A 25106-nucleotide genomic window follows, 5' to 3' on the forward strand; every position below is an offset into this window, starting at 1 on the left:
GTCTGCTGTTTACTCCTGTCTCTTTCCAGGTGGTTGAACACTAAGGTTTGTTGCTCTCGCCTCCCCCCTTGTAACTCCTGTCTAAATAACTCTGCGACCAGGAACTAGTGAACGACACGCGCGGAAAATAGCTGGAGGCACACACTTCTTTTGTCTGACCTATCAACCAGCCATCACCAGAAATCTGACCAAAGACAGCGACCTTTGATGCACCAAAATCTGTGTCGCAAGCTGAAGGTCTTCCATGATCTCTTGTTCTATTGACTTGCTTGCGCAAGGAGGCCAGTCTCTGGAAAGGTTAATTGAGGAAGGCTAATCCATCAGTCCGGAGGCCGCCCGTCAAAGGCTCCCTTGGTGTTTTGTGTTCCAGAGCAACATGGAGAAGAATAACTTGCCCATGATGCCGGCTTCAAATGGCGACCTGTCTCATCCGGTCACCGACTCCTCATTATACCTCACGCCATCAAAACGAAAGCATAATCCAACATCCGCGCAAGAAACTGAACCTGCTGAATCCGCTGGTGATCCTACGCTTCCTAAGGGTGAACCTACAGATGCTTCCCTTGCCATCTCCCTTAGAGATATATTGGAAGTCGTATCTGAGTGCGTAATGTCCTCAGTTTTCTTTGTTCCAGCTAAAGTTCAATGTCTAACTTACCCCCTCTTGACCCTGCAGGTATGATTCCGAGCTCAAGTTACTCCAGTACCCTCTACCGTCAAAATCACACTCAGAACCTGATAACAAGCGCACGAAATTATCAGAGCCAGAAGGCAGGGCAACCATTGAATCAAAAATCAACAAGAAGGAATACAAATCCCTACAAGAGTTCACTGATGATGTTGAAACAGTCTCAGGGCTGGTTGCTAGTGACAATGTACAATCACCAGGTCAACCAGGGAACCTGGAAATATTAAGTGTAAATGAACGCTCGAAGAAAGCCAACTCGTTCAAGAGGCATCTAAACACCTTACTTCTCAGAACTAGGCGTCTTCAGTCACAGATTGTTAAGCCTGAACCTGGACAAGACCAAGATGATTCATCTCAGGCGTACCCATTACGCGTGCTACCTCCTCGAGAAGATCGAGCCATTCTCACCGTTACGGTCGGAAACCCACCGCGAACTTATTTCTCAAGCTTCCAAACCAAAACAGATTCATCGCGTTCTATGTCGACCACAACAGATGGAGAGCCATCCCCGCGCATCGACGAATCTACTCTACCCAGCGACATCAGGGTTTCAAAGGTCATCCCATACAACGTGACCCACTTCCAAAAAGAAAAGGGCGTAACGAGAACTTTTGGCGAGGTTTTTCAATCCCCATCTCATCTTCCTCAGCTGATACGCCCGCAAAAAAGTAAGCCTTCGACTAGTGACAATGTGGTGCGCTGGCTCCAGCCTGTGGATATCTTAGCTGCTTCTTCGAGAACGTTCTCCGGTCAAAAGCTATATAACAACAAACCGTTGCGCCCAGGACACTGGTTAGACTATGGTCGAGGGATATCTCGCGCTAAATTCACAAGTTCTTTTTCCTCTGGTGGAGATAGCGGGGTCGCAGGCTCCGACACAGAGGAATCGCTGTTTAGATCCGTTTATTCTTCCTTCGCCCCGAATTACGATAGTGGAGGAGCTGTTATGCGCAAGGATATTCAATACCTAGCATATTGGGATAAACGTGGAAGAGATCAGTTCAATCGCTTATTTCCCGATTGGGACCTGCACGATGTAGAGCCAGTGCGACAACTTTTCGAGAAAACGGCCCTAGAACCGGAGCCCCTGAACGATGCTGATCTACAGCAAGCGATTGAATCCTTTGATCCAGATATAGACATGAACGGTCCCGCAAAGGACAAAACAACCGATGTTGAGAGCTCCAACGAGGATGTTGAGCAAATTCTAGACGAGATTTCTAATCTTTTGAGAACCTTGCATTCTTATCGTCATTTGCGCAATCTTTACCCCCCGCCTGGACAACTCCCAAGTATCGATTCCAATGCATTTGGCCAGCTCTCAGACGTACCCTCGGAGGAAGAGAAAGCCACCTTTGAAGCTCTAAAGCAAAGTCTCTCGTCAATGGTAGCGTTATTACCACCGTACGCTGTTGCTAAACTGGACGCGGATCAGCTCGCGGAGCTAAATATAAATACAACAATTAGACAGGACGCTATTGACTACGCTGGCACGATGGAAGAGGATGAATGGACCATTCGGCAGAAGCATGCACCCAGGGTTCCTCAAGCTGTCAGCCGCTCCCCAGCTCCCAGCACTCATCCTCCAAGAGCCTCGACTTACCAGACACCGCAACACCCGAACATTGCTCCGCATCAGCGATACCAACCCGCTCCTCCTCGTACTAGAAACGCTTCGGCAAATTATCAATCCCCCCAAGGTTATGCTACTCGCCAACAGTCTCAAGCTATCCAATATCAGCAGACTCATCCTTCCCAAGGGTATGCCACAACACCTCAACCTTCCCAGCGCTATGTAAAACAACCCTATCAACAGAATTCGCCAGCACCCCAATACACTCGTGCCGGGATGCTACAGCAATTCCAAAGACCAAGCCAAAATACCCCAAACGCGTATACCAGCCAAAGGGGCCTCTCGCCATCGCAAACACCTCAACCACAGTACCCTCGACCAGTGCCTCAAGCAAACTATCAACCGCGACCCAGCGTTGCATCTCCTCACAGGCCGACAAGTTATGTCCAAACTCCACAGCGACAGCCATACATGAACCCGCAGTCTATTGGCACGCAACCTCGGTATTTCCAACAACAAGGCCAGTCAGCAACCCATTATCCGAACTTCCCTTCCAACCAAGCCAGCCCCATTCCATCAACGTATTCAAACAGCGCGGCTGCTATGGCCTATTCACGCAGTGCCGCTGAACAGGCAGTGCTTATCGAACGCAACAGGACTCCATTAATGGAAGCTCAACGCAGGGCTACACCTCTTACACAACCTCCTTCACATAATAATCAAGGAAATATCCCTAGCAATGCTACCCGCCAACAACTCACTCCGAAGCCCCAAATACCCTAGTATGCTAATGGGGGTTCTTCCCAACATCTCACCTTCCTGTGAAATCGGCCTTTAACGCCGTACTTTTTCCCTACCACTCCTCCCGTTCCCATTTTATCCCTTTCCACACGCGAACCAGTACTTTCAAGCTACTTAATTCTATTCTATACTATTATTTACCGGGTACCAAATATTCAGTATTCGTTAGTGGGGATTGGCGTGCGGTTTGATTGTGTTAAGGATCTTCAACTTCTCAAGGGCGCGAGGTCAGGAAAATCTCCGTTTTACACGTGTCACTTTCACAATGCTTTTCCCTCTTTGCTCCATTTTTTTTTTTTTTTTTTTTTTTTTTTTTATTTTTAAATATTTGTTTTCAGAAAGAGAAGCCAGTTCCTATCTGGTCTTAAATCAATGATTTCATGTCAGATTATGGATAGAATGGAGGAGCAAGGCTTCCTGGGTTGTGGTGTTGGAATGCTGTCTTCCCCCTTGTCGTCCTCATGTGAGCTTGTCAGCAGATACTTATTTACACTACAGAGTACGGAGTACATGGACACTCTCTAGCCCCCTAAAAAAACATGAACACAAAGAGTTTTTATGCATCAACAAATACTAAGCCTATGAGCACTTAAACCTTGGAGATCTCGTATGGAAGCTTTGACTTGTACGGAGTAAATATGGAGTATAGAGATGCATTTGAATAAACCAACCCCCCCCCCCCCCCCCCCCCCCCCAAAAAAAAAAAAAAAAAAAAAAGAAAAAGGAAAAAAAAAATGCGGACCGAACCAAAATTTCAGTTTTGCTCAAAAAAACAGTCTCACCCCCTCGATACATTGCATTCCTCTTCCGATAACCTTTTATTTTGACATATTTTTAATTTTCATCGCCTCTTCAGCCTATACAGCTGTAGGATATCCCAAATTTTAGAAAAGAAAAGAAAAAAAAGAAAGAAAGAAAAGGCAAAGATAGTGCAATAACAGCCACCACCAGGACTTCCCCTCACAGGAACCATAGAATGCGCCCCGGTTCTGAGACGATATCGTCATAAAATGCAGAGCGCAAAGGCTAAACTCGTCATACCAAAGACACGGGAGAAAAAAGAAAAGAAAGAAAAAGTGACAGGAAAGGCGGAACAAGAGATTAGAAGAGGACCTCGTAAGCGTCATCATCAGAAGCAACTACTACCACCGGTAATTAAACTCGTCATAAAGAACAAATGAAATTCGTCAATCATATTTTCGTGGACCTTTTTCGTGGACCTTTTTCGTGGACCTTTTTCGTTCTCTTTCTTTCTTTCTTTTTTTTTGATTCCCCTTTTTTTCCCTTTTCCTTTCCCGGTGCTGTCATGAAATGATCATTGCCGCGATGGACATAAATCCGAAATATCTAGACACCAAGAATCAAATGTTAGTTGTGTGGGACGGTGGTTAGTGAGAATGTTGTAAAGAGGAACTACGTACAGCACTGCGCACTTCCAGCCATCTTGCGGATCAATAAAATATTCATGTCCTCCGGGACCATTCGATGCCCACAGAGCAATCATACCCCCGATAATGGCAACGATCACGATCCGTCCGAAGAATTCATTTATGGCACCAAATGCGAGGAGAGGGAACAAGATAGCTGCGCATATAGCGGCGATGGTGGTGTAGATAGGATTTGGATGTTGAAGGATGGTCGTGGAGCTATTCATTGGACGGGGGGCGACAAGGACGAGGTCGGATTTATGGTCGAGAATTCGTCGATCGCCCTTGGTGGTAGATTGGGAGGTGCTGAGCGAGTTGCGGTAGGTTTCAATGTCATCTTCAGAGGGAGGTGGAAGGGTTTGGACGACTTTATTAAAAGAGCACAGGACCCGGTCTTGGTGGAGAAAGACGGGTAAGTTCTAGCTTCTTTACTGTAGAGGTAGTGAACTTACTGTATTGCTCTGTCTTCAATGCTACCTTCTCAAGTAGATCAGTTCTCTTGTAGTGAAGCACTGAGTAATCCTGGATCTGAAGGTCGTGATACTTGGCAGCTAGAAGCTTCTGTCTGGGAGAATTACGAGCGCTTGCGGGGCTTTGGTGAGCGGCTTCCAGTTCGTCCAGGGTGCTGAGGTCTTCTTCAAGCTGGATTATTTCCTCTTGCAAATGCCTTAAGAGTCGGTGATTCAGGGCATCGAATTTTCGGTAGATGCGCGGACGCGACTCGGGAGTGGGCTTCTCGGGTGGTGATGATTTAGGAGAAGATACGGAAAGCGAACGGCGGCGTGCATGTTGGGTTGCTTTGGCGGTATCGATGCTAGGAGATTCCGGTCTTTTTTTCTTTGGCGAAGCCGGTTTCGTCGGAAGATGTCTAGCGTAATAAAACGACTCGGGCGCTGAGGGGTCCATAAACGAAGAAGAGGTCACCGGGTTCTCAAGTAAGGATTCAGTGTCTGTGATGTAGGCGCCGGCCATTGGACCTGGTCGCTTCGACTTCAGGGGTCTGACTAGGCCCCATTTCATGTTGTCGAGGGGTATATCCGGCGGGGTGGGAGGTTGATATTCGTCTCCTGAGACGGTGGACGAAGCACGTCCTGGGCTATGATCTCTGACCGATATTCCCGAGTCTGAACGAAAACTGTATGCCGTGCTGTCCTTGCGAGAGCAGTCCTGCTCTGGTGGCCGTGAAGCTGGACCTTGTTCCGAATAGCGCCGTTCTACGCATTTCAGAGCTTTTCCACTGGGTTCTGAGTCCTCGTTATCTAGGAACTGAAAGACATCTGGAGCTCTTTCCACCGACGTGGGTTCTGTAGATCTTGTTGTAGCCCTCCGACGGCCCGGTAGAATCTCCTTCTCCCTTGGACGGTGCGAGGTACTCTGGCTCCTGGGACGCGAACTGGGTTCCAAAATCTCATCTATAGGCCGTGCGACAGCGACGTTCGCCACTGCTGCCACTGGGTTGGCAAAGGGAGAGAAGGACTTTTTGGATGCCCGTCGCTTGCTGTTCTTCACGTGGCTCATGATTGTTGTTTGTTTATCCAGATGACCTGCGGGACTAATAAAGCTTTTCCGGGGTAAACAATGACGGAGTGTCTGCGTGACGTAGATCCCCTAATGTTATTTTTATGGATAAATAGGCCTCGATCCAGATGAGCTTTGTTCCTTCAGGCTCCGGTATCCAGAGATGGGGGTAGTATCAAAATGTTCCAAGCATCCGATCAGGCTGAGGGATCAGCAACGTAGAGGCCCAGGACAGACGACTCAGCCGTTGCACCTCGAAACACAAAATGTTCAGTGTTAAATATATATTATGGTTTATGCAGCCCGCCACTATGGAAGGACGGTGTGTCGACGACAGATGTACGTACGACTTGAGACGGTAGGACTGGGCCGACGGGGAAAGGTCTTCCCTTAACTACTCCGTGCTCCGAAGCTCAATAAGACAAAATAAAATAAAATGGGTCGAGATGAGATAAAGATAGTTCCAATAGTTTCAACAACGGGGGAGGAGAAGAAGAAAAAAAAGCAAATGCGCCCAGCGCCAGGCTAGCCAACTATTATTATATTTGCAAGGAGATAATAAAAAAGCGAGAGATCGTCAAAAGGGTAGTGATACATGTTGGTACGCACTGCCGGCGACACAACCTGAAGGAGGGAGGCCACCCCCCCCCCAAAATTCATCCTCGTGTGGACGAATAACTTCAAGAGTTTGAGATGTGTCTCATGATGGCGAAGTCCCGTTGCACTACGCCTGGCCGAGCTAAAAATGGACTAGGGTGCGTCAGAGAGATTTTTCTTTTTCTTTTTCTTTTTTTTGAGGCCCCCAAGAGTTACAACTTGATGAAGTAACTCCCCAGATACGAGGGTCAATTTCACTGTTGTAAAACAGTCTTCATCGCCAGTCTCTTTCTTGCTGGTCAGGAGCAGCACCGGTTGGCGCGCGTCATTGACGTAGTTTTCTTACTGCAAAGAAGATTTCAACAAAGACCGTCTTGTCTGCATCCCCGATTGTCGTCCGAGACCGACGCAGCTCGTGGCCAACGATGACTCGTCAATTCCTCGCGGCCATTGGGTCAAGGGGGGTCACGCTGGGAGTAACTGCCGGGAGTATCTACTAACTGACTGAATACTCCGCCATGGCCAACTGAACCAAACTCCCCAAGAAGTATGTTCGTCCGCCATTCGTTTGTCAGCCACGCATGTGGTCCATTTCAAGTTACCTGTCCGCGATGGATCTCCAACAGGATGACATCCACCATGCGATCCTCTGGCGCGCGTTGACGCCGGTGGAACGACGAGAATTCCACAGCGTTTTGCCCTATCCAGAGCCAACACGCTTCAGTTTGCAGCGAATTCTCGATTAGGATGATAACCCGAGCAGCCTGTATGCGAGTCCCTGGTGGTCCTCTCTCTTGCGATCTTCACCCCCCTGCTGTCCACCGTAACTTGGAACTCATGTACTCTACTACATCATCGATCATAATGTCCAACGCTGCATCCTGCATTACATCCAAGGGAACTGGTTCTGAGGTCTCACAGGGAATTGCCCGACTGAGTGGCTCAACGTGTAATAGTCCTTTTTCAACCGTTTCTCAGTGCGATTATTGCATTCTCGCAAGGATGAGGCCCGGCTAATTGGGGGAATGGACCATCTCACCTCCGACGAATCGCAGCTGAGGAGACCACACCCCCCTCGAATACCGTGAAGAGTTCTTCATGTCGTATCTGGGGCATCTCGGGCCGGCCATTGGCAGAGAAACCTTGACGAATTTGCGGGGGAGTTCGGCAGGGCACACGGCCCAAAAGTCTGTATATATTCACTTTGCGAGCGCGCGATTCCGGCTACCCATCGATTTCATTCCCTTTGTAACTAAATTCATGTTTCCTTTTTTGTTCCATCCCGGCGTTACTGGTCTATATGGAATCGTATATTAGGTTGGCTTCACGCCATCGTCGGCAACAGACGCCGTCTATTGGTAAAGACGTGTGCCCCGTCTGCCGGGGTAAACCATGGACCTCTGACGACCGAGGGCTCTGATCAGCGCACCTGTCGAACCTGGGATGGTACGGTATTTAATTATCTCTCGCTTTCCCGCCGTGATCCTCGCCGTCCTGGCGTTCGGCTGCATCCCTCCACCGCGCGAAGAATGCGACGTGAACGGGCGCACTACGGCAGCCCACAGCGGCCGCCCAATCACCGCTCTCCAACCCAACAACGCAACAGCCCAGCTTGCAATCCGCGCGAGGTCGCTGCAGCCCAACTGTCCGCCGTTCCTCGCAACGGCTGTGCCTGACAGATTCGTGTCGTCCCTATGCATATGGTCCGGCTTAGCGTATGGCACCGTGCAATCCCCCGCTCTCGACTGCCCCCTCGTTCCGCGAGCCATCGCCCGACTGGGAGTCTCCGGCTTCCTAGAACCCAACCGTTTGAGAATGGGAGCCTGTCGTGGAGAGCAGCACGGCCTCTGAGCACCCAAACACCTGCGGATGCTCAAGGCCGTCAGAACTTCGTTCCACTTCGCAAGGAACTAAAAGACACGGCCAAAGCAAAGCGGTTGGCAAAGGGGCAACAGAGTCGGAATGGCATCGCCAAAACTACTCGGGACGATTGGGAGTTAACGGTGGGAATTGAGGTGCATGCGCAATTGGACACTGATTCAAAGCTCTTTTCACGTAAGGCGCGTTGTCCGAGCCTGAAAATGGTCCTTATGCTAATTGCTCGGAGCTTAATATAGGTGCGTCTGCCTACCTTGACGATGCGCCGAATTCAAATGTCGCGCTTTTCGACCTGGCGTTTCCAGGCAGTCAACCAGTGAGTCGTCTACACAGCATTTGCCGTTGAGCATGGGACCATGCTTATGATTTTTAAGTCGTTTCAACCGGCAACGTTGATACCTGCACTGCGTGCTGCTATCGCCTTCAATTGTGATATCCAGCGAGTCAGCAGCTTTGACCGGAAACACTACTTCTACCAGGACCAACCGGCCGGCTATCAGATAACACAGTACTATGGTATGGATGGTCCTCTCGCCTAATGTTCAGTGCAATGGCCAGATTCTTACAACTATCCCGCAGACCCCTACGCAAGGAACGGCATCCTCCGTCTATACAAGCATGATGGAATCGCCCCAGAAGACGGAGACTGCGTTGAAATAGGCATCAAACAGATTCAGATGGAGCAGGACACCGCCAAATCCCAAGAACTCCCCTCGCACACATACCTCCTTGACTTTAATCGTGTGTCCCGGCCACTCATCGAGATTATCACTTTGCCACAGATCCACTCGCCCGCCACGGCTGCGGCATGCGTTAAAAAGATCCAGGCAATCCTACAATCGTGTGGTGCAGTCACGACGGGAATGGAAATGGGAGGCCTGCGTGCCGATGTCAACGTCTCCGTTCGCAAGCACGATTCTGCAGCTGGCACGCACAGATACCAGGGAATAATGGGACTGGGCCAGCGAACAGAAATCAAAAACCTGAGCAGCTTCAAAGCTGTTGAGGATGCAATCATCGCGGAGAGAGACCGCCAAATCGCGGTGCTCGAAGCCGGTGGGACCATTGAGGGAGAGACACGAGGATGGACACTTGGCAGCACGGAAACCAGAAAGCTACGAGGGAAAGAGGGAGAGGTGGATTATCGGTACATGCCAGATCCTGATCTGGGACCTGTGGTCATTGGTGAAGACGTGCTGCTTGAACTTCACGATACCATGCCACCGCTGCCCGATGACATATTCAAAACACTCACGGAGGACCCACAGTACGGCCTCTCGGCTGAGGATGCTAAGACCTTGTTGGAGCTGGATGATGGCACCCGACTGGATTACTATCAAGATGCAGTCGATATGCTTAATTCCTTCCAGGCCCAAAACCCAGCGACCGTGAAAGGGTTTGCTGGGGGGAAAATGCTCGGAAATTGGGTCCTGCACGAGCTGGGCGGCTTATTTAGTAAATACGAGCTTCCATGGGATCCAAACCGCGTCTCGGGACAGGCCCTGGCGGAGATAGTCCATCTCCTATCCAGGAAAGCAATCACCGGGACCACCGCCAAATCCCTTCTCGCAACAGTGTTTGAAGGAGACACTAGGGCAATTCAGCAGATTGTGGATGAAGAAGATTTATCATTCAAGCCACTGTCACGAGCAGAGTATATTGCTCTAGCGGAAAGTATAATCCAGAACAATCCGGAGACAGCAAGGGAGATTCGCGAGAATGGAAAGGTGGGTAAGATCGGCTGGTTTCTGGGCCAGATGATGCGACTGGGTGACAAGGGAAGGGTGGAAGCACCCAGAGCTCGGAAGATCCTAGAGGAGCTTCTGCGATAATAATGGGCCGTCTTCCACCTCCCGGAATATCATGTGTATTCATACCTGTACGATAGTTTCTCCAAAAGAAATCAAAAACAGTAAATTTTCTCAAGAGAGAAACCTATTTGACTATGTCCAGTTCAACTCAAGAGTACTACGTACTTGTATGCACAATGGCTCTCTCTCTCTCTCTCTCTCTCGGTCAGCCTTTTAATCTTTTCCTTTTTTTTTTTTTTTTGGTGGCTTTTGTATTTTTCTTATTTTCTGCTTTCAACGCACGAGAGAAAAAAAAAAGAAAAAAATTCCCGATCCAACGGCTGCATGGCCTCCTCCATATTTAAGTAAATCGCCGGGAGCCTATCAATACCTCCGTAGCGCTGCAGCCGAGGAAGCGCAACCAGCCAGGTTCAGGCTCACGCCGGTTTCTTCAGACCCATTTTTCATGTCTCGGCTTCCGTGGCGCTCTCTTAAAACTGTACTTAGCGGAAAATCAGCCCCCCAGGTTCCACCGCGCCTCCGCCGCATCTTCCCCTAAAAGCATTTTGAGCCGGTGGGAATGTCACGCCGGAGCTTCGGGAGGAAATGCACTCCTCTCTTTGGCTGCCCCCGGTAGAGCAGCAGCGAAACGTCAGTACGGAAATCCTTTTCTTGTTTGGTTCGGGGATGACGGTGATTAGGATTTTTTTGGGTCTGGGCTTGAGCCGTGGCTATCCGCCAGCAATTCTGCGGTGAAGCTTTGCGGGGAGAGAACTCAAGAATATATATTGCCTCCATTGACCCTGGGCGTTTCTTTGCTGCCTGGATATAGGCTTTACCCGGTAAACGTTTTGCTTTTATTTTCTTTTTATTCCCTGCAGCTGTTTTTTTGTGTGCTGTAAAGCGAGCTATACCCTGTTTCGCAGCTTCTGCTTCTTTTGATACCCCGTAACTTGTTGAGTAGACGGCGGAGTTGCCGTGGCTTTCTTGCTATCGATAACTAAACATTCCATTATTGCCTGATCGCCGGCCGTATTCACAATGACATCTCCAAGCACCATTAAGCAGAAATTCATAGCAAAGGGACACCAGCTCGGCGTCGTGGCCGTTGGTTTCTCGGATGGCCAGGTACGGGTATTTCCTTCGGGGCCGATCAGCCTACAAAAGCCGAAAATCTGACTCTGGGAAAAAAAAACAAAAACAGCCCAACCAAGGCGTCGATCCCTCCGGCCTCATCGAAGCCGGACTTCTTGACCAGCTCCGCGATGATCTAGAATACGACATTCGCCATGACGGCCAGGTACACACATACGCCGAATTCGTGCCTGAACACGATCCGAACCACCGGGGCATGAAAAAGCCTCGAACCGTGAGTGCCGCCACCCAACAGCTAAGCAGGCAGGTCTACGAGCACGCACGCGAGGGCAGACTAGTGCTTACCCTCGGCGGAGACCACTCCATCGCCATCGGTACCATCTCTGGAACCGCGAAGGCGATCCGGGAACGGTTGGGACGCGAGATGGCTGTGATCTGGGTGGATGCACATGCGGATATTAACAGGCCAGAGGACAGCGACAGTGGGAACATCCACGGCATGCCTCTTGCGTTTTTGACCGGATTGGCAAAGGATGACAACGAAGATATGTTTGGCTGGTTGCAGCCGGATAATCTGATCAGCCCTAGGAAATTGGTATATATCGGACTAAGAGATGTGGATCGCGCAGAGAAGAGACTGCTGAGGGAGCATGGTATCAAGGCCTTTAGCATGCATGACATCGACAAGTATGGTTCCCTCTTGGTTTCACTTGCAACTAGGAGAAAAGAAAAGGACGAGTGCCCGCTGACTGACTGGATGTAAATCTAGGTATGGTATTGGCCGTGTGGTGGAGATGGCCCTTGCGCATATTGGTCAAGATACGCCCATCCATCTCTCCTTTGACGTGGATGCTCTTGACCCACAGTGGGCTCCCAGCACCGGAACTCCCGTCCGAGGAGGTTTGACGCTCCGTGAAGGTGACTTTATTGCCGAATCCATCCACGAAACCGGCAGTCTAGTGGCGATGGACTTGGTAGAGGTCAACCCAACCCTCGAGACATTGGGAGCGAGCGAGACAATCCGTGCTGGATGCTCGTTGGTTCGAAGTGCACTGGGAGACACCCTTCTGTAAACTACCAGCTTCCGTCTCTTGCCGTTGTGGAGGTCCATGCACGCCTTCTCGGTGGCCGTATTGCTACATTCTGTAAATTATGGCGGCAGTTTTGATTTGGTTTCAGGAATTTGCTGCTGTCATCAAATCAACATTTGTATGCAGCTAAAACTAAACATAGGAATCAAAATGTAACAAATACTTTTGGTGCTGTTGTTTTTGTTCATACTCTTCTGAAGCTGAAAATTGTGGGATGGTACAGAGTAAATAAATAGATGCTACACTCATATTTTACGGGTCAATATGTAGTTAACTGAAAACAGTCTTCTCCATCTGGAGAGCAAACATACGAAGATGTAAAATCAAACATCAGACAATAACAAGCTCTCAGGTCAATACATCGTCCCGTTCACCAGAATGGATGTAACACTGGTTGTTGTCGACGACGGAAATCCTGCCACATCATTTTCGCGGGTGAAGATGCTCCCAACCACCCGATTTTATGTCCCTCCTCCAGACCAAAAAAAGAAGATCTCGGCCGTTACTGGGATTTCTGCCTCACCTTGGACCCCTTTTTTTTTGTTTCGAGTCCTGTGACACCATCATCTATTTCCCCAGCTTATATTGATTTTCAGCGTCGGGTTGTCGTTTGGTTGCTGCTTTGTCCTGAAGCTTTCCACATGTCACGCTAGCCAGGCTGTTGCTGCAAGCCAACGAACTACATTAGTTAGCGACGTCGACGCCCGCCGGCCTTTTTCTTCCATTTCGATACCGACTGTCCAGCTCGCCGCTGCGAGTGGCACGACTCAGCATTGCGCTGCCATAGCGCCAGCACTGACAAAATACCATTTCACTACTCGTTCGAGGCAGGAACTGGAGGCATGTCCAACAGGCAAAAGATACTCCATTCGATTGACTACTGCAAAGCGGCCTGACTCCCCACCGTTCACTTGAAATTATTTCACTGTACTCCGTATCTTTCAACGCTATCTTAGACTGCGTTTTGCGATTTTCACCTCCTTTCGTCTGCATTCGAGCTTGGTTGCCTACGTGGGAATTACACGTTACCGAATCTCAAGCCCAAGGACTTCGTCGTTACCATCTTCACCCCCCTGATCGCGATTCACCCGCCCCGAAATCACGTCGCTGCGGTCCCACCGACGCCCTCCCGTCTGCAACTTCACCCACGCAGACACGCCCAATCATGGCCCACTCCGAGTATACAGCGACGACGGCTTACACTCGAAAGTTCCACTGGCCAGAGATACAGCTGAACATATGGATCCTCATTGTGCTCACCGGGTCGGCAACATGCCTTGGGATATTCAGCTGGTTTATGGTCGTGCAGGCACAGATGGAGCTGGTTGCGCCATGGTAACCTCAAACTCTGCCATCCCGTCGCCTTCCCATGATCCTAATTATTCTTGGCTAACCGGCTGGTTACTTTAGGGTCTTCCCATTCATGGTTGCAATATCGGCTCTGGCAATCATCTTCATCGGTCTAATACTCGTACTCGCGTTCCAGGCTAAATTAATACCCGAAATAATAATCCTTGGATCGTTTGTCAACTTTGTGCTATGGCTGACAGGCCTAATCGGTACCTCGATCCAGCTTTACGGCTCCATCGCGAATGTCAACTCTAATTGCCAGAATTACGTTGAAGCAATGGAGTTCCGGGGAGCCAGTATCAACACCTTGGCATGGCTAACCCAGATAAATATCTGTGAGTACCCTAACCCGGCTCACGCTTCCCCTGGCCAGTGTCGGGCATCTCGCCGTGCTAACCGCTAAATTTGTTTCAGGCAATTGCTGGAAGGCGGCCTTTTCGTTCCAGCTTGTCAACACAGTATTTTTCATCTGGATGCTCTTCATGGCTCTCCAAGTCCGCCGAGGCGAATCCTGATCCAATCACATTCTCCTAATGACCTCTGACCTTTCACGTTTCGCACGTATATATGAAAGCTACATGAACGCTTATCTAGGAATATATTTTTTTTCTTTTTTCCTTTTTTTTGCTAGGCGGAATCTGGATGTGATATTGTTTCAAGGTGTCCGGAGGAGTTTAGGGGTATACTGAAAAATCCTCTTCCAAATTTTTGCCTCTTAGCGAATGATCCCAGGCGTTTACTGGCATTTTTCTTGCAATTAGAAATTCACCGAGTTTCTTTGTTCTATTTCCCCCTTTTTTTTTTTTTCTTTTTCTTTTTTTGTTTTTTTTGCTTCCTGGGAGGAGGGAATATGATGAATTTATGAATGACGCCACGATTAATCTAGACTCTACACATGTAGCTAGTTACCTCGATGGGGCAAAATGAAAACATTTCAGCTACCCCGTACTCCGTATACACGGAAGAATGCGCGCACCGCATTACGGAATGTGTCTCGGTCTCCTCTTCTCTGGTGGCTGTTATGGCGCGCCTTGAATGACATCATGGCCACAGAACAATCCGCCTGCCAGCCTAAATAAGCTTTGCCTGGAGCGGAAGTTTAACTTCGTAGCAAAACCCGCCATTCTGTGCAACGCAACCTCTGGGCGAAATACGGCTGCAACAATCCTCCTCAACAGCCGGCTGTTTTGCAAATCGTTGGCTCCTTGCGATATTTAGCAATGCTGTCGTAATCGTCCCCTTCGTTTGGAGTATGGAAGGTAGCGTCGGGGGTTCTGAGGGCACGGAGTTGCTAGGCGCCTTGTCTAGGCCTTTGTCCCTAAAAAAAGAAGTGCGTGTCTTCCGCCCCACGGGGTCAGGCCTGATAGCTTATCCGTGCTAATAATAGCTTCCCAGATATTAATATATATGGAACGAGTACGAAGTAAAGAAGCCCCTTTTATGGTGCAATATCAAGCTTCTATCAACCTTGCTCCGCTAGGCCGTTGCACATGTTCCCCCCGTGAAGATAGCACTCGATCAGCCTTCATTGCATTGGCCCATGCCATGGTCTTCAGGATGGCATGTATTTGTAACTGCTCGCGCCTAGCTCGTAAAAAGAGGAGAGAAGAAAGAAAATGCCCATAAGAACCTTAAGAAGAAGGAGAAAAAAAAATTGAAGCAAGCCAGACCATTCCAAATTATCCTTCGTATTCACAACAGAGCCCGGCAAAGACGGATTTAAAACACACAGTGCACACATAGACCAGCCATTCAAAGAAACCTAGCCTCTACTCCATATAGCAAAGAAAAAAGTCACTAACGCCTAAATCGCGCCAACATGCCTCGGGAGGAGTGGACCAGTGATGACACGGCGACGAACAGATGGAATCCAGCGGAGCTGTATAAGACATCATGGAAGACATTATGGAAAATGGTAGAACCGTAAAACGCCTCGCTATGCTGATGGGGACATTATACACGAGCCAGGACAAAACTGAGCTAGACATGGACAGATCCGTAAAATACACTTAATTGTATCACCGATATAGAGCGGATGGCGGAGCAAGGAACAAGGACCCTTTTCTTTTCTTTTTTTTTTTTTTTTAGGGGTGAGATTTTCATCCGTTGTCACCGGCGTCTTCTTCAACCTTGCTTTCATCCCAGTTGTCGTTTTCAAACGCCGCAAGCATTTCGCGTTCCAGCTCGTCTTCGTCGTCCTCTTCGTCGCCTGCAGCCGGATCGACCATGGCGCTATCTTTTCGAACGTCCGCATTAGCACCGGAGCCAGTGTCACCCGCGATTGCCTGTTCTTGAGCTTTGTCGCTTAGCAGCTCAGATGAAGTGTCAACCGGAGGTGGCCCTGGATGTTCAATCGAGGATGCATTGGAAACCTCTTTCAGCCCCGTCGTTCTTTCATGAGATCGCTTAATCTTTTGAGACAATCGTAAGCCAGCAGGTTCTCCCGGAGCACGTTCAGTAGCGCCGCGATATTCTCCACCACTCTCGTCACTTTCAAGATCGCGTTTTCGTTTTCTATCAGCGCGTGACATACTTGTACCTTGAAGCATGGAGGCGTCACTGTCGCTTTCGCTCTCTTCGTTATCACTCCCCAAAAATTCCTTGAGCTCGTCGTGCACTTCTGCCTGCTCCTCAGCGTCGTATCCGATTAGGGAATGCGAATCAAGTCCAGTTGAAAGTAATATTTCCTCATCTGCATTTTCTAGTTCATCGTTTTGGCTTCTTCCCTTCGAGAAATCACTTTCGTCATCATCCGCCGAGGTGGTATCTTCTTCGGAGGATGATAGATAGCCGGCATCATCCAATTCCTTTGCATCGTTTGGTGAAGTTCCTGGCAAGCTGATCGGCTCGCCACGATCGTCCGGGTGCACCGGTACTAGGTATGGCTCTTCATCAAGCCGTTTCCATTGGGTTAGCGAGTCTAGCAGCCACTGGACTGTGACTATTTTGATTTTAGGATATCTCGTCGCTTCTCGAACCTTCGCTGTGCGGTTTCTGCCAGCAACCAGGTGCGTGGTTCTTGAATCAATCTTTTGTGTGATGATTGCGCCAAAGCTCTTCGCCCATAGCGATATCTCCGCATTTTGGGTGTCTTTATCGAGGGGAATGACACCAGAGAACACCACCACCACGGCCTCAAGGATTCTTCGCTTGATCTGGGGCATGATGATCTTGATGTCTGGGACGATACGGAGATCAACATCCTTATCTTTCGGGTGAACACGTTCGCCTCTCAAGGCCGAGACTCGACCTCCGAGAGCTAAAGATCGCTTCCGATCGTACTCGTCGAAGAAGCGACGATGTATTAATTTAAGTCTCTCCTCTAATTGGTAAAGCTCAGCATCGTTATCCTCCAGGAGGTGATGGCGATGTCTCATCGAATCTTGCGAGTCATCGCTAGACGAATCTCCGTTCTCTGCAGCTTGAAGTTCAGCAGCCTCATCTTCTGCATCGAGCTGTTTCTGCTTTTGCAATAAAGGGCGTTCTTCAACCTGATGAGCAATTGCCTCTTCTTGCTGATGTGCTTGCTCCTGGAGCAGGACGGGATTGTCCCCGCCCCCCATAGTAACGAGCTGTTCCAGTGCTGAGACCTCTTCCTTTGGCTTCTCGTCCACATCTATGGCGCTAGAACCGTTCATTTCGGGTTTAGGTTCCACTTCAGAACGAACGTCCGACTGCCTTTTGGCCTTGGCGCGTGCTTTGGACATGGGCTTGAATTCCTGCTTCTTCGGGAGAAAACTGGAGTTGATATCGCCGATTCCAACGAAGAAGTCATAGGGATGAACTCTGATAAGATTGTCGCTCCAGTTCCATACATCTCCGCGGTCGTCGATAATGACGACCATTTTGGTATCGACAGGGAACAATCGCTGTAGATTCTTCGCCGTTAGGCTCCCACTCTCATCGCGACTCAGAATCCTATCTCCGAATATCTTCCTATCAGGATCCACAATATTGGCGATGTTTTGAGCGTAAGCTCGGGTACCCATTGTGTAGATATGAAGCTCATAAAGGCTCGAAATGCTCCTCAGGAAATCCTCCAATCCAGGCCGTAATTTGATGTAATACCAGCATCCCCTCATTCCTGGACCATCATCAACAAGTTGGAATGCTCGCACATCCTTCACAGCCTCATGATTTGGATTGGTCTTATCCTCTTGCCATTCCGCTACCGTTGGGTCAACCGTCGCGTGGATTATAGTTTGATCCAGGTCGACGACAAGTGATAGCTTTCTAGACGAGAGGAGGCGGCGTTTGGCATCTTCTTCGACCCGAGTCGCTTCGTCTTTGCTAACGGTGAGCGAAGCATTGTCGTGAACCATTCGAATCGGAGCTCGCGATGAGTCGAGCACTTCAGTGTTGTAATTGAACCTGTTATCCCAGAAATCAACCCGTCAGCAAGGCCCATAGAAAACACCCAAAAGGCGGAAAACAATCCACATGGAGGGGGGAAGTCATACACAGTCATATCCTTCCCGCAGTTCGCGCACATTCCACCAAACTGTACATCATGAGAACAAGGCTCATCAATTTCCGCAATATCGATTCTGCACGGAGGGGAAAATCCCAGACTCCCGACGTCAGCGCATCTAGACTCCACAACTGACGAAGCCATAAAGAAAGAAAAGAAAAGAACAACTCCATTCTTCGTGCGACAGGGCATCCACTTACGGCCTCTCAATCACCTGTCCCTCCGTTATTTTCCACTCCAACAACGTCCCATCCACTGAACTCTCAAACTTCGTCGGAAACTTCCTCACCACATCACGCTTATTCCCCAGTCCATCGCCCTCTGTCACCGTGGTATGATAGTAATACGCGAACAGCGCATCGCCCTGATTGACATTGTCGCCCCGTTGGCGTAGGAGCTCGGTGACGGTGATTGGATAGTAGAGACTAGATGATAGTTTCAATAGCATCCCTTCAAACCAATTGAGCGGCCTATACCGGCGCCCATAATCTGTGTTTCGTAAAAAAAAAAAAGAAAAGAAAAAAAGAAAGGAACAAGAAACAAGGAGAAGAAAAGGAATGGGTTACTCGAAATGAATATATATCAAAGGACTGGAGGTAGGGAGGAAGTGGTAGGAAAATGGCGCAAGACTGCTTCAAGGTATTGTATCCTTTTTTTATTTGCTCGATTGTTTTGGCGCGGGGAGTGGGTGGGAGGTTGTTTTGCAAGTGGTCACGGAGAGGTAGAATTTTGTGAATGTAAAAAACAGGGTGAAGGTGAGCAGTGTGTGAAGAGAGTCTGTGAATACTGCTATTGCACCTGAGCAAGTGAGATGATGAGCGGCCAATTGTACCTTATTGATGCAGGTGATTCTTTGTGACCTTTGTGAACAACAGACAAGCTCGTCTTGCCGTTGATGTTTGGAGAAAGCTGCAGCAAACCACCCATCATGCTGGTGCTAAGGTTTCAACTAGCAACTTATATTACAGTAATTTTCCATCTGTTGGCCCAGTCTCTAAGCAGAATCTCCGCGCAATCCTGTATTAACTAGTACGGTAATCTATATCTTGGCAGCTGACATCACGTCAGATGGTCTGTTCTCCGCGGCCCAGCGATTTGTGGTGGTGAATCAGCGCTTGCTCGAAGCATCACGGCAAATCAACAGTGATGCATGTGTGCAGGCTGGGGATCACAGAGACATATTATGTAGACATTTAGTGATATCACTAATTATGCAGACTAACTACTATATCATTATAACAAAGGATGTTCATAACTAAAACCCCCCTCCCGAAAGCAAAGCATATCTGCCTAGGATGTGTAGCCAGGCCCTAGGAATAATCTCATAACAATCTGGGGGAGACAGGCAAAAAAAAAAAAATAAATAAAAAATTTAAAAAAAAAAAAAAAGGAAAAAAAACCATCGGAAGCTGTATACAGAGACCTTAATAAGGGTATTCAGCCGTCAATTGTGCAAGCATGAAACATGACTGAACTCTTCTGCTCTTCCACCTTTCCATACCAATCGAACCTCGGTTGAACTTAGTTCCCGGCTTTGGCAAGGCCAACGAGATTGTTGCCCAAGTCATACATGGTATAGAATCGTCTCAAGAAAGCGTCTCCAAGAATGGCAAGAGGGCCCACGGGCTCAGGGAAGTCCATGCCCATGAAGCTGCTGATGCAAGAGCCTTGGACCTCGAGGATGTAATCATATGGTCCGATAGTGAAGTTGTGGCCGGATAGAGTAAAGGTGAGGTCTGGAAGCGATGGGCGCTTGTTGCAGTCTACGGTGTATTGACCGTTCCAGGATTTCTTGGCACCAATTTCTCTGTTACTATAGATTGTACGGTTAGTCTCTGTGGAAAAACCAAGGATACAAGGAAGATATGACTTACAGGAGCTCGGCAAGAGTGGATGGCAGGGCAATGAGAGAAGTACCGGTATCGAGGATGATACCAGTGTCTTCGAGTTCAGCACGCTCGTTGCCAAAGGCGATAGCATCAAAATCAACTTCCCAGTAGGCCTTGCGGCGGAGGGGAATCTTGATCATCTCACCGGAGAACAAACTGCTATCGACACCTCCAAAAGTAGCATACGAGTCATCACCCTCCTTGTTCGTGTCGCCAAGGTAGAAGCCAAAGACTGGCTCGTCAATCAACCCTTCGTTGATCATGTTATAGAAGGGTGGAACAATCTTGTTAACGGAGATTGTGTCATAACCTAGACCAAGAATGCCATCGAAGCGGCCAAAGGCGAAAGCAAGGCCTGGCTCGTTGGTGGCTTCGGCAAAATCTTGTCCCTCGATGGTCAGGTCACCGATACGGAGTGTATCCTGTGAAACAAAACCAGAAAGGCTGCCTGAGCCATAGCGAATAGCGAACTCTGTTCCGTTCTTCTTATAGGTCGAAGAAGCCGATGAATCGTACTTGTTGTGGAGGTAGCAGGCGATGGAACCACACTCCGAAGATGGAACCCAGAGATTTGAGCTTCCTGTGTCAAGAACGACTTTGAAATTCTGAGGAGGATTGCCTATGGAGATCTCGGAGAAATCTGAGACGAAGTTAGTAAACACCGGTTAATCGATACTTTTTGATCGTTCAGACAGGAACGTACACTGGGCGTTCAGGAAATTATCGACCAAAACGTTATGGCCGCCAGTTGTACTGTACTCATCTGACAGGACTGTTTGTTGCTGCGACGATGGTAGAGATCCGAAGTACTTCTGGCCGAGCGCCCTGACGTGGGTTTCGATGTCGCCATATTCCTGGCTTCGATTAGCAGCAGTTCATCGAGTAAACGAGAGTGTTTTTGATTCAGCAGCAGGGATGCTGGGTACGTACAAGCTGCTCTGTCAACGGAAGCTTCTTCAACTTGAGCTTGTGCACCTTTGCGGATGTGCAGCCCAACAGCACGGTGGCTGCGAGCAGGATGGAGTTCCTCATGGTCACCGAGGTGGCTGGGGTAACGAGAATCAAGGGCGGCAAACAGCTCCTAGGTCTTGAAAGAGCGTGTGCAAACTAAAATACACAACAAACAAAAAGGATCGGAGACTAATAGGAAGCGCCGTGTAGGTGCTGATGGAGATGGAGATGGGGGAGGGAGGTTAGGTGGGAGGTTGGAGCTCGACCGTTGGGGGTGGAGGACTGAGGTTGGTCTCGGATATGAAGTCAGCCAGCGACGATGACGACTGGTGGACCCGGCCGCCGTCCCCTGCCCGGATCTGTCACGTGATACTGCGCGTCTTGGCGCCTCTTCGAGACCGATGATGATGACATCGCGACCGAATTTGAGAGCAACGCGAGACTGAGAATCTGGGGAAGGAATTCGCATCATCGCAATAGTATAGTGTAGATAACCATATGCGATGTTAAAGACTACCGAGGCGAATACGCGCATATGGACATCCGGCTGTTGAAGGGGCGTCGGAATATCACTGGTGAGACTCGATCCAGGAACACGTTCCAGGGTCAGTGCCCCCTGTTAAGTCCTGTGAGTGTAACTCAGGCGTCATGAGACTCCACATGTTACATTAGGCACCAGATACGGAGTACGGAGTACTCCGTACTGGAGGAGCCTTTCCAACCACCTCTTTGAACCCCGTAAGTCTGAGGACAAAACCACGAGGATAAAGGCACACCGCAGGGATTCAAAGAAATGTGCTCCGTATGAAGTACAGGTGGACATTTAACTACTTGAAAAATTACGGACTCTTTTTGATACCATTTGAAAACAGCCCGGATAAGCCCTGTTGTTACATGCAAAAATGACTAACTAGCTTCATTCCTGATTCGCAGCAACGTAAAACAAGTAAGCCCGGTTGAACAGTTGAAAATGAGGCGTATTTGCAAGGTCCTCAGCGATAGAAATCAAATCTATGATAGGTTTAGCACGAGAAATGGTTCACTTGGTTAGCTCAGGTAGAAACTTACTTGTCTGCATCCTGTCCACTCTTGACCTGGCTTGAGTAGGCGTCCTCAAGATCGGATTGGATGATGTTGTATCGATTCTTCCGGACAGCACGCAAGCCAGCCTCTTGCATGATAGCGGCGATCACAGCGCCCGATAAGGGATCGTTGCGGACAATCAGCGAATCCAAATCTACTTCTGGCGACAGCGACATCTTCGAGGCAATCGTGGTGAAAATTAGACGACGCTCGCGCCGATCGCGGAGGGAAGGAAACTCAATTTTCCTGTCTAAACGACCTGGTCGAAGTAAAGCAGGGTCCAAGGTGTCTGCTCGATTTGTGGCCATGATCACCTTGACGTTGCTGGTCTGATCGAAGCCGTCCATCTGGTTGAGAAGCTCAAGCAAAATACGCTGGACTTCACGATCGGCTCCAGTTTGGGCATCGAAACGTTTAGTGGCGATGGCGTCAATTTCGTCAATAAAAATGATAGCGGGTGAGTTCTCTCGCGCCATGCGGAAAACGTCTCGAACCATACGAGGTCCTTCACCAAGATATTTCTGCACAAACTCTGATCCGACGACGCGGATAAAATTGGCAGTTGTGCTATTCGCAACAGCCTTTACCAACATGGTTTTGCCCGTTCCAGGAGGACCATAGAGAAGCACACCTCGAGGTGGGTCGATTCCTAGTGAAACGGATTGTTTAGTAACAATGCGCTTTCGAAAATATTGTCCTGGAAAGTATCACATACCGATTTGTTTGTACAAATCGAAATGCGTTAAAGGCAGTTCAACGGCCTCTCTAATTTCCTGCTTTTGCATATCCAACCCTCCAACATCCGCGTACGTAACATCCGGCTTCTCATGTGCACCCAGCATGGCAATAGACGAGTCGGCTTCTGGGGGAAGGATGTCAACAAGGGCATTAGAATGACGGTGTAAGGCGACGGAGGACGACGGTTTTAGCTTCTCGCGGTCGAGGGTTGAGAGAATTCGAACGACATAATTAGACCCTGTTGAAGACTGTACGATACCGGTACTAAAAAAGAAAAAGGTAAAAAAGGATATTAGATACGTTGCTCAGACCAGGAAATTTCCTTAAGCTTTTACAGGTCCCCTTACTTCTGATCGATGGCTTCCATGAACTGTCCGATCACCAAAGGAACGCTTTGTATTCTCTTGATCTCCTCCTGCGCTCTGACGAGCTCTCGCTTAAGACTCCTAGAATAGAGTCAGTAAACCCGCTTTCGATACAGGTCGTCATTTTGGATTTCAAATTACCTTTGCTCATCCTTGATGTACTCCTCCTGTAGATTTATGTACCTTAAGACCATGTCAGTGTCGCCTCTTTTCGAATATGATAAACATCCGGCCGGAACGTACTCCAAATGCCGCTGTAATCTCTTTAGCGTGGTGTATTCATCAGCGTCGTCTGTTCCCCAACCTTCCAGGGGCTCAATATCGGGAATCGCTTCCGCTGGGGTAGCTTTGAGCGGAGGAGCAAGAACATTGACCGGTGTTTCGACGATGGCGTCGCCCATGGTGTTTAACAAACTGGGGCTGGAGAAGGATATATCAGGTTCAGACACGCAGCTTTGATCAGGGGATCAGCTATCTTTTCAGGAAATTTAAAATGGAGATCCAGTTCAACGACAAGAGAAATCTCAGCAAGGGCTGCTTCAGGCTGGCTATGCTGGTTTGGTCGATGAGCTCTTGACCAGCAATCCTACCAAGCCGCAGGCGACCTTGCTTAGTCAACAAGGCGCCGTTGGCTTGGGTTAACTAGTTGCTTTTCTCTTGGCGTTTTGGCCCATCCCCCAAGCCTGACATTATCGACCTCGTGGGGCATGGGCCGCAGAAGTCAGGAGATTGTTGGGTTTGCAAGGCTTGTGGATATCCAGCTGGAAGGGATCAGCACTCATTTTAAATACCGAAGGAGCATTGAAAGACTGGACGTCTTTATTCATGCCATTCTGTCTCGAATACTCCTGATGCACACACGCACGAAAGTGGTTACCAATACTCTACACAAGCACAGGACGCCCAAGCCTAAAATAATTCAGATACAACGATCGACTCTAACTCCTCCATACAGCAGCATAGGCCCATCCATGTCCTTGGGGACTGATTAATACGCATTACAAACAACGTGGCATCCTTTCAAGCTCTTGACACGGTGTAATCATCAGCCCTTTGCCATTGGAGCCGAAGTCTGGGAACTTGGATCGATCCCGAGCCGTTCTCGCGTCAAATTCCGGGACGAGTTGATGAAGCCAATTTTCGGTTCTCCCACCCTATGCCGGCCCTTGGAAATGATTGCATCACAAGAGCTGAAATGGATCTCCCCCGTCAAGCCATGTTTGTCACTTCTATCGTATTCAATGATGAACAACCCTGTAACGGTAGCGAGCCTCACATGGCAGTGACGTACAAAAATTTTCGCGTAAGAATCAGGTATCTCTCAGGGGCGGAAAAAAAAGCCGAATACATAAAATAAGTCAAAAATAACGATTAAAAAAAAGCTAAAAGTCGCTGCGGTTTCAAGCTCGTCCATACGAATTTTGGGACGGGTTAAACTTCGTCCCAGCACATTGTCTCTCCTGGTATCAGGGTTCAAGAAAGGTGTCGGGATGTAAAAAGGCACCATTGTTACCAAGACCTTGATAACGGCCAGAATGGACTAGACAATCTAATAGCCTTAATATGACGGGAAAAAAAAGGGGGTTTAATGGGGTTTTAATAAATCTGTAAAAGTGTCAGCTGAATCAGTTTTAGGATGATCAAGCAGAGGGCTCTGAGTTTGATGATCATGACGACGTGCACGGAACCTCGTTGCTCCATCCGGATCTGACAAATTGAATCAATGAGGATTCGACATAGATTGGCCATGGCATGTGTGACAGGGTCAAAGACATCCGCATCCAGGTGGGATTTCCTTTTA

General features: G+C 48.8%; 8 protein-coding genes across 8 annotated transcripts; 4 read left to right on the forward strand and 4 right to left on the reverse strand.

Moving 5' to 3' along the window:
* Positions 1-376: 376 nt before the first annotated feature.
* On the forward strand, positions 377-3159 carry D8B26_003192 (uncharacterized protein; the record flags this gene model as incomplete). Its single annotated transcript, XM_066124066.1, has 3 exons — positions 377-603; positions 677-2092; positions 2156-3159. 3 exons carry the CDS (start codon positions 377-379, stop codon positions 3042-3044), a joined length of 2532 nt encoding a protein of 843 aa, XP_065980141.1. The 3' UTR covers positions 3045-3159.
* A 524-nt stretch (positions 3160-3683) lies between these two features.
* D8B26_003193 (uncharacterized protein) lies at positions 3684-6540 on the reverse strand. The gene is made up of 3 exons (XM_003068527.2): positions 4942-6540; positions 4484-4883; positions 3684-4409 (listed from the first exon to the last, which is right to left on the reverse strand). Exons 1-3 carry the CDS (start codon positions 6005-6007, stop codon positions 4367-4369), a joined length of 1509 nt encoding a protein of 502 aa, XP_003068573.2. The 5' UTR covers positions 6008-6540; the 3' UTR covers positions 3684-4366.
* A 1628-nt stretch (positions 6541-8168) lies between these two features.
* Positions 8169-10368, forward strand: D8B26_003194 (uncharacterized protein). Its single transcript, XM_003068526.2, has 4 exons — positions 8169-8659; positions 8722-8798; positions 8857-8998; positions 9062-10368. The coding sequence occupies exons 1-4, from the start codon at positions 8299-8301 to the stop codon at positions 10312-10314; spliced, it is 1833 nt and encodes a 610-aa protein (XP_003068572.2). The 5' UTR covers positions 8169-8298; the 3' UTR covers positions 10315-10368.
* Positions 10369-10429: 61 nt separating this feature from the next.
* CAR1 (Arginase, catabolizes arginine to ornithine and urea) lies at positions 10430-12605 on the forward strand. The gene is made up of 3 exons (XM_003068525.2): positions 10430-11400; positions 11477-12054; positions 12137-12605. Exons 1-3 carry the CDS (start codon positions 11314-11316, stop codon positions 12438-12440), a joined length of 969 nt encoding a protein of 322 aa, XP_003068571.1. The 5' UTR covers positions 10430-11313; the 3' UTR covers positions 12441-12605.
* A 612-nt stretch (positions 12606-13217) lies between these two features.
* On the forward strand, positions 13218-14729 carry D8B26_003196 (uncharacterized protein). Its single transcript, XM_003068524.2, has 3 exons — positions 13218-13793; positions 13869-14143; positions 14223-14729. The coding sequence occupies exons 1-3, from the start codon at positions 13624-13626 to the stop codon at positions 14321-14323; spliced, it is 546 nt and encodes a 181-aa protein (XP_003068570.2). The 5' UTR covers positions 13218-13623; the 3' UTR covers positions 14324-14729.
* Positions 14730-15894: 1165 nt separating this feature from the next.
* Positions 15895-18727, reverse strand: FCP1 (Carboxy-terminal domain (CTD) phosphatase; the record flags this gene model as incomplete). Its single annotated transcript, XM_003068523.2, has 3 exons — positions 15895-18179; positions 18269-18355; positions 18480-18727. The coding sequence occupies 3 exons, from the start codon at positions 18725-18727 to the stop codon at positions 15908-15910; spliced, it is 2607 nt and encodes an 868-aa protein (XP_003068569.1). The 3' UTR covers positions 15895-15907.
* Positions 18728-19448: 721 nt separating this feature from the next.
* Positions 19449-21386, reverse strand: PEP2 (Vacuolar protease A). The gene is made up of 4 exons (XM_003068522.2): positions 21099-21386; positions 20872-21022; positions 20154-20808; positions 19449-20092 (listed from the first exon to the last, which is right to left on the reverse strand). The coding sequence occupies exons 1-4, from the start codon at positions 21198-21200 to the stop codon at positions 19801-19803; spliced, it is 1200 nt and encodes a 399-aa protein (XP_003068568.1). The 5' UTR covers positions 21201-21386; the 3' UTR covers positions 19449-19800.
* A 531-nt stretch (positions 21387-21917) lies between these two features.
* Positions 21918-23848, reverse strand: RPT3 (26S proteasome regulatory subunit 6B). The gene is made up of 6 exons (XM_003068521.2): positions 23549-23848; positions 23447-23488; positions 23288-23386; positions 22918-23204; positions 22188-22851; positions 21918-22130 (listed from the first exon to the last, which is right to left on the reverse strand). The coding sequence occupies exons 1-6, from the start codon at positions 23704-23706 to the stop codon at positions 22112-22114; spliced, it is 1269 nt and encodes a 422-aa protein (XP_003068567.1). The 5' UTR covers positions 23707-23848; the 3' UTR covers positions 21918-22111.
* Positions 23849-25106: the final 1258 nt, after the last annotated feature.

This window comes from Coccidioides posadasii, chromosome 2 (genome assembly GCF_018416015.2).
Source record: "Coccidioides posadasii str. Silveira chromosome 2, complete sequence".
Lineage (NCBI taxonomy): Eukaryota > Fungi > Ascomycota > Eurotiomycetes > Onygenales > Onygenaceae > Coccidioides > Coccidioides posadasii.

Excerpts from the sequence above, each read along its gene's own strand:
- D8B26_003193 (XM_003068527.2), bottom strand. The coding sequence starts at position 6,007 with ATGAGCCACGTGAAGAACAGCAAGCGACGGGCATCCAAAAAGTCCTTC. Across the intron at positions 4,884-4,941 it reads ATTGAAGACAGAGCAATACA|ACCGGGTCCTGTGCTCTTTT; the intron begins GTAAGTTCACTA and ends TTCTCCACCAAG. Across the intron at positions 4,410-4,483 it reads GGCTGGAAGTGCGCAGTGCT|ATATTTCGGATTTATGTCCA; the intron begins GTACGTAGTTCC and ends CTTGGTGTCTAG.
- D8B26_003194 (XM_003068526.2), top strand. The coding sequence starts at position 8,299 with ATGCATATGGTCCGGCTTAGCGTATGGCACCGTGCAATCCCCCGCTCT. Across the intron at positions 8,660-8,721 it reads TGATTCAAAGCTCTTTTCAC|GTGCGTCTGCCTACCTTGAC; the intron begins GTAAGGCGCGTT and ends AGCTTAATATAG. Across the intron at positions 8,999-9,061 it reads TCAGATAACACAGTACTATG|ACCCCTACGCAAGGAACGGC; the intron begins GTATGGATGGTC and ends ACTATCCCGCAG.
- CAR1 (XM_003068525.2), top strand. The coding sequence starts at position 11,314 with ATGACATCTCCAAGCACCATTAAGCAGAAATTCATAGCAAAGGGACAC. Across the intron at positions 11,401-11,476 it reads TTGGTTTCTCGGATGGCCAG|CCCAACCAAGGCGTCGATCC; the intron begins GTACGGGTATTT and ends AAACAAAAACAG. Across the intron at positions 12,055-12,136 it reads AGCATGCATGACATCGACAA|GTATGGTATTGGCCGTGTGG; the intron begins GTATGGTTCCCT and ends ATGTAAATCTAG.
- D8B26_003196 (XM_003068524.2), top strand. The coding sequence starts at position 13,624 with ATGGCCCACTCCGAGTATACAGCGACGACGGCTTACACTCGAAAGTTC. Across the intron at positions 13,794-13,868 it reads ATGGAGCTGGTTGCGCCATG|GGTCTTCCCATTCATGGTTG; the intron begins GTAACCTCAAAC and ends TGGTTACTTTAG. Across the intron at positions 14,144-14,222 it reads GCTAACCCAGATAAATATCT|GCAATTGCTGGAAGGCGGCC; the intron begins GTGAGTACCCTA and ends AATTTGTTTCAG.
- PEP2 (XM_003068522.2), bottom strand. The coding sequence starts at position 21,200 with ATGAGGAACTCCATCCTGCTCGCAGCCACCGTGCTGTTGGGCTGCACA. Across the intron at positions 20,809-20,871 it reads TAATTTCCTGAACGCCCAGT|ATTTCTCCGAGATCTCCATA; the intron begins GTACGTTCCTGT and ends ACTTCGTCTCAG. Across the intron at positions 20,093-20,153 it reads TCCACTCTTGCCGAGCTCCT|TAACAGAGAAATTGGTGCCA; the intron begins GTAAGTCATATC and ends TACAATCTATAG.
- RPT3 (XM_003068521.2), bottom strand. The coding sequence starts at position 23,706 with ATGGGCGACGCCATCGTCGAAACACCGGTCAATGTTCTTGCTCCTCCG. Across the intron at positions 23,205-23,287 it reads ATGGAAGCCATCGATCAGAA|TACCGGTATCGTACAGTCTT; the intron begins GTAAGGGGACCT and ends TTTCTTTTTTAG. Across the intron at positions 22,852-22,917 it reads CGATTTGTACAAACAAATCG|GAATCGACCCACCTCGAGGT; the intron begins GTATGTGATACT and ends CCGTTTCACTAG.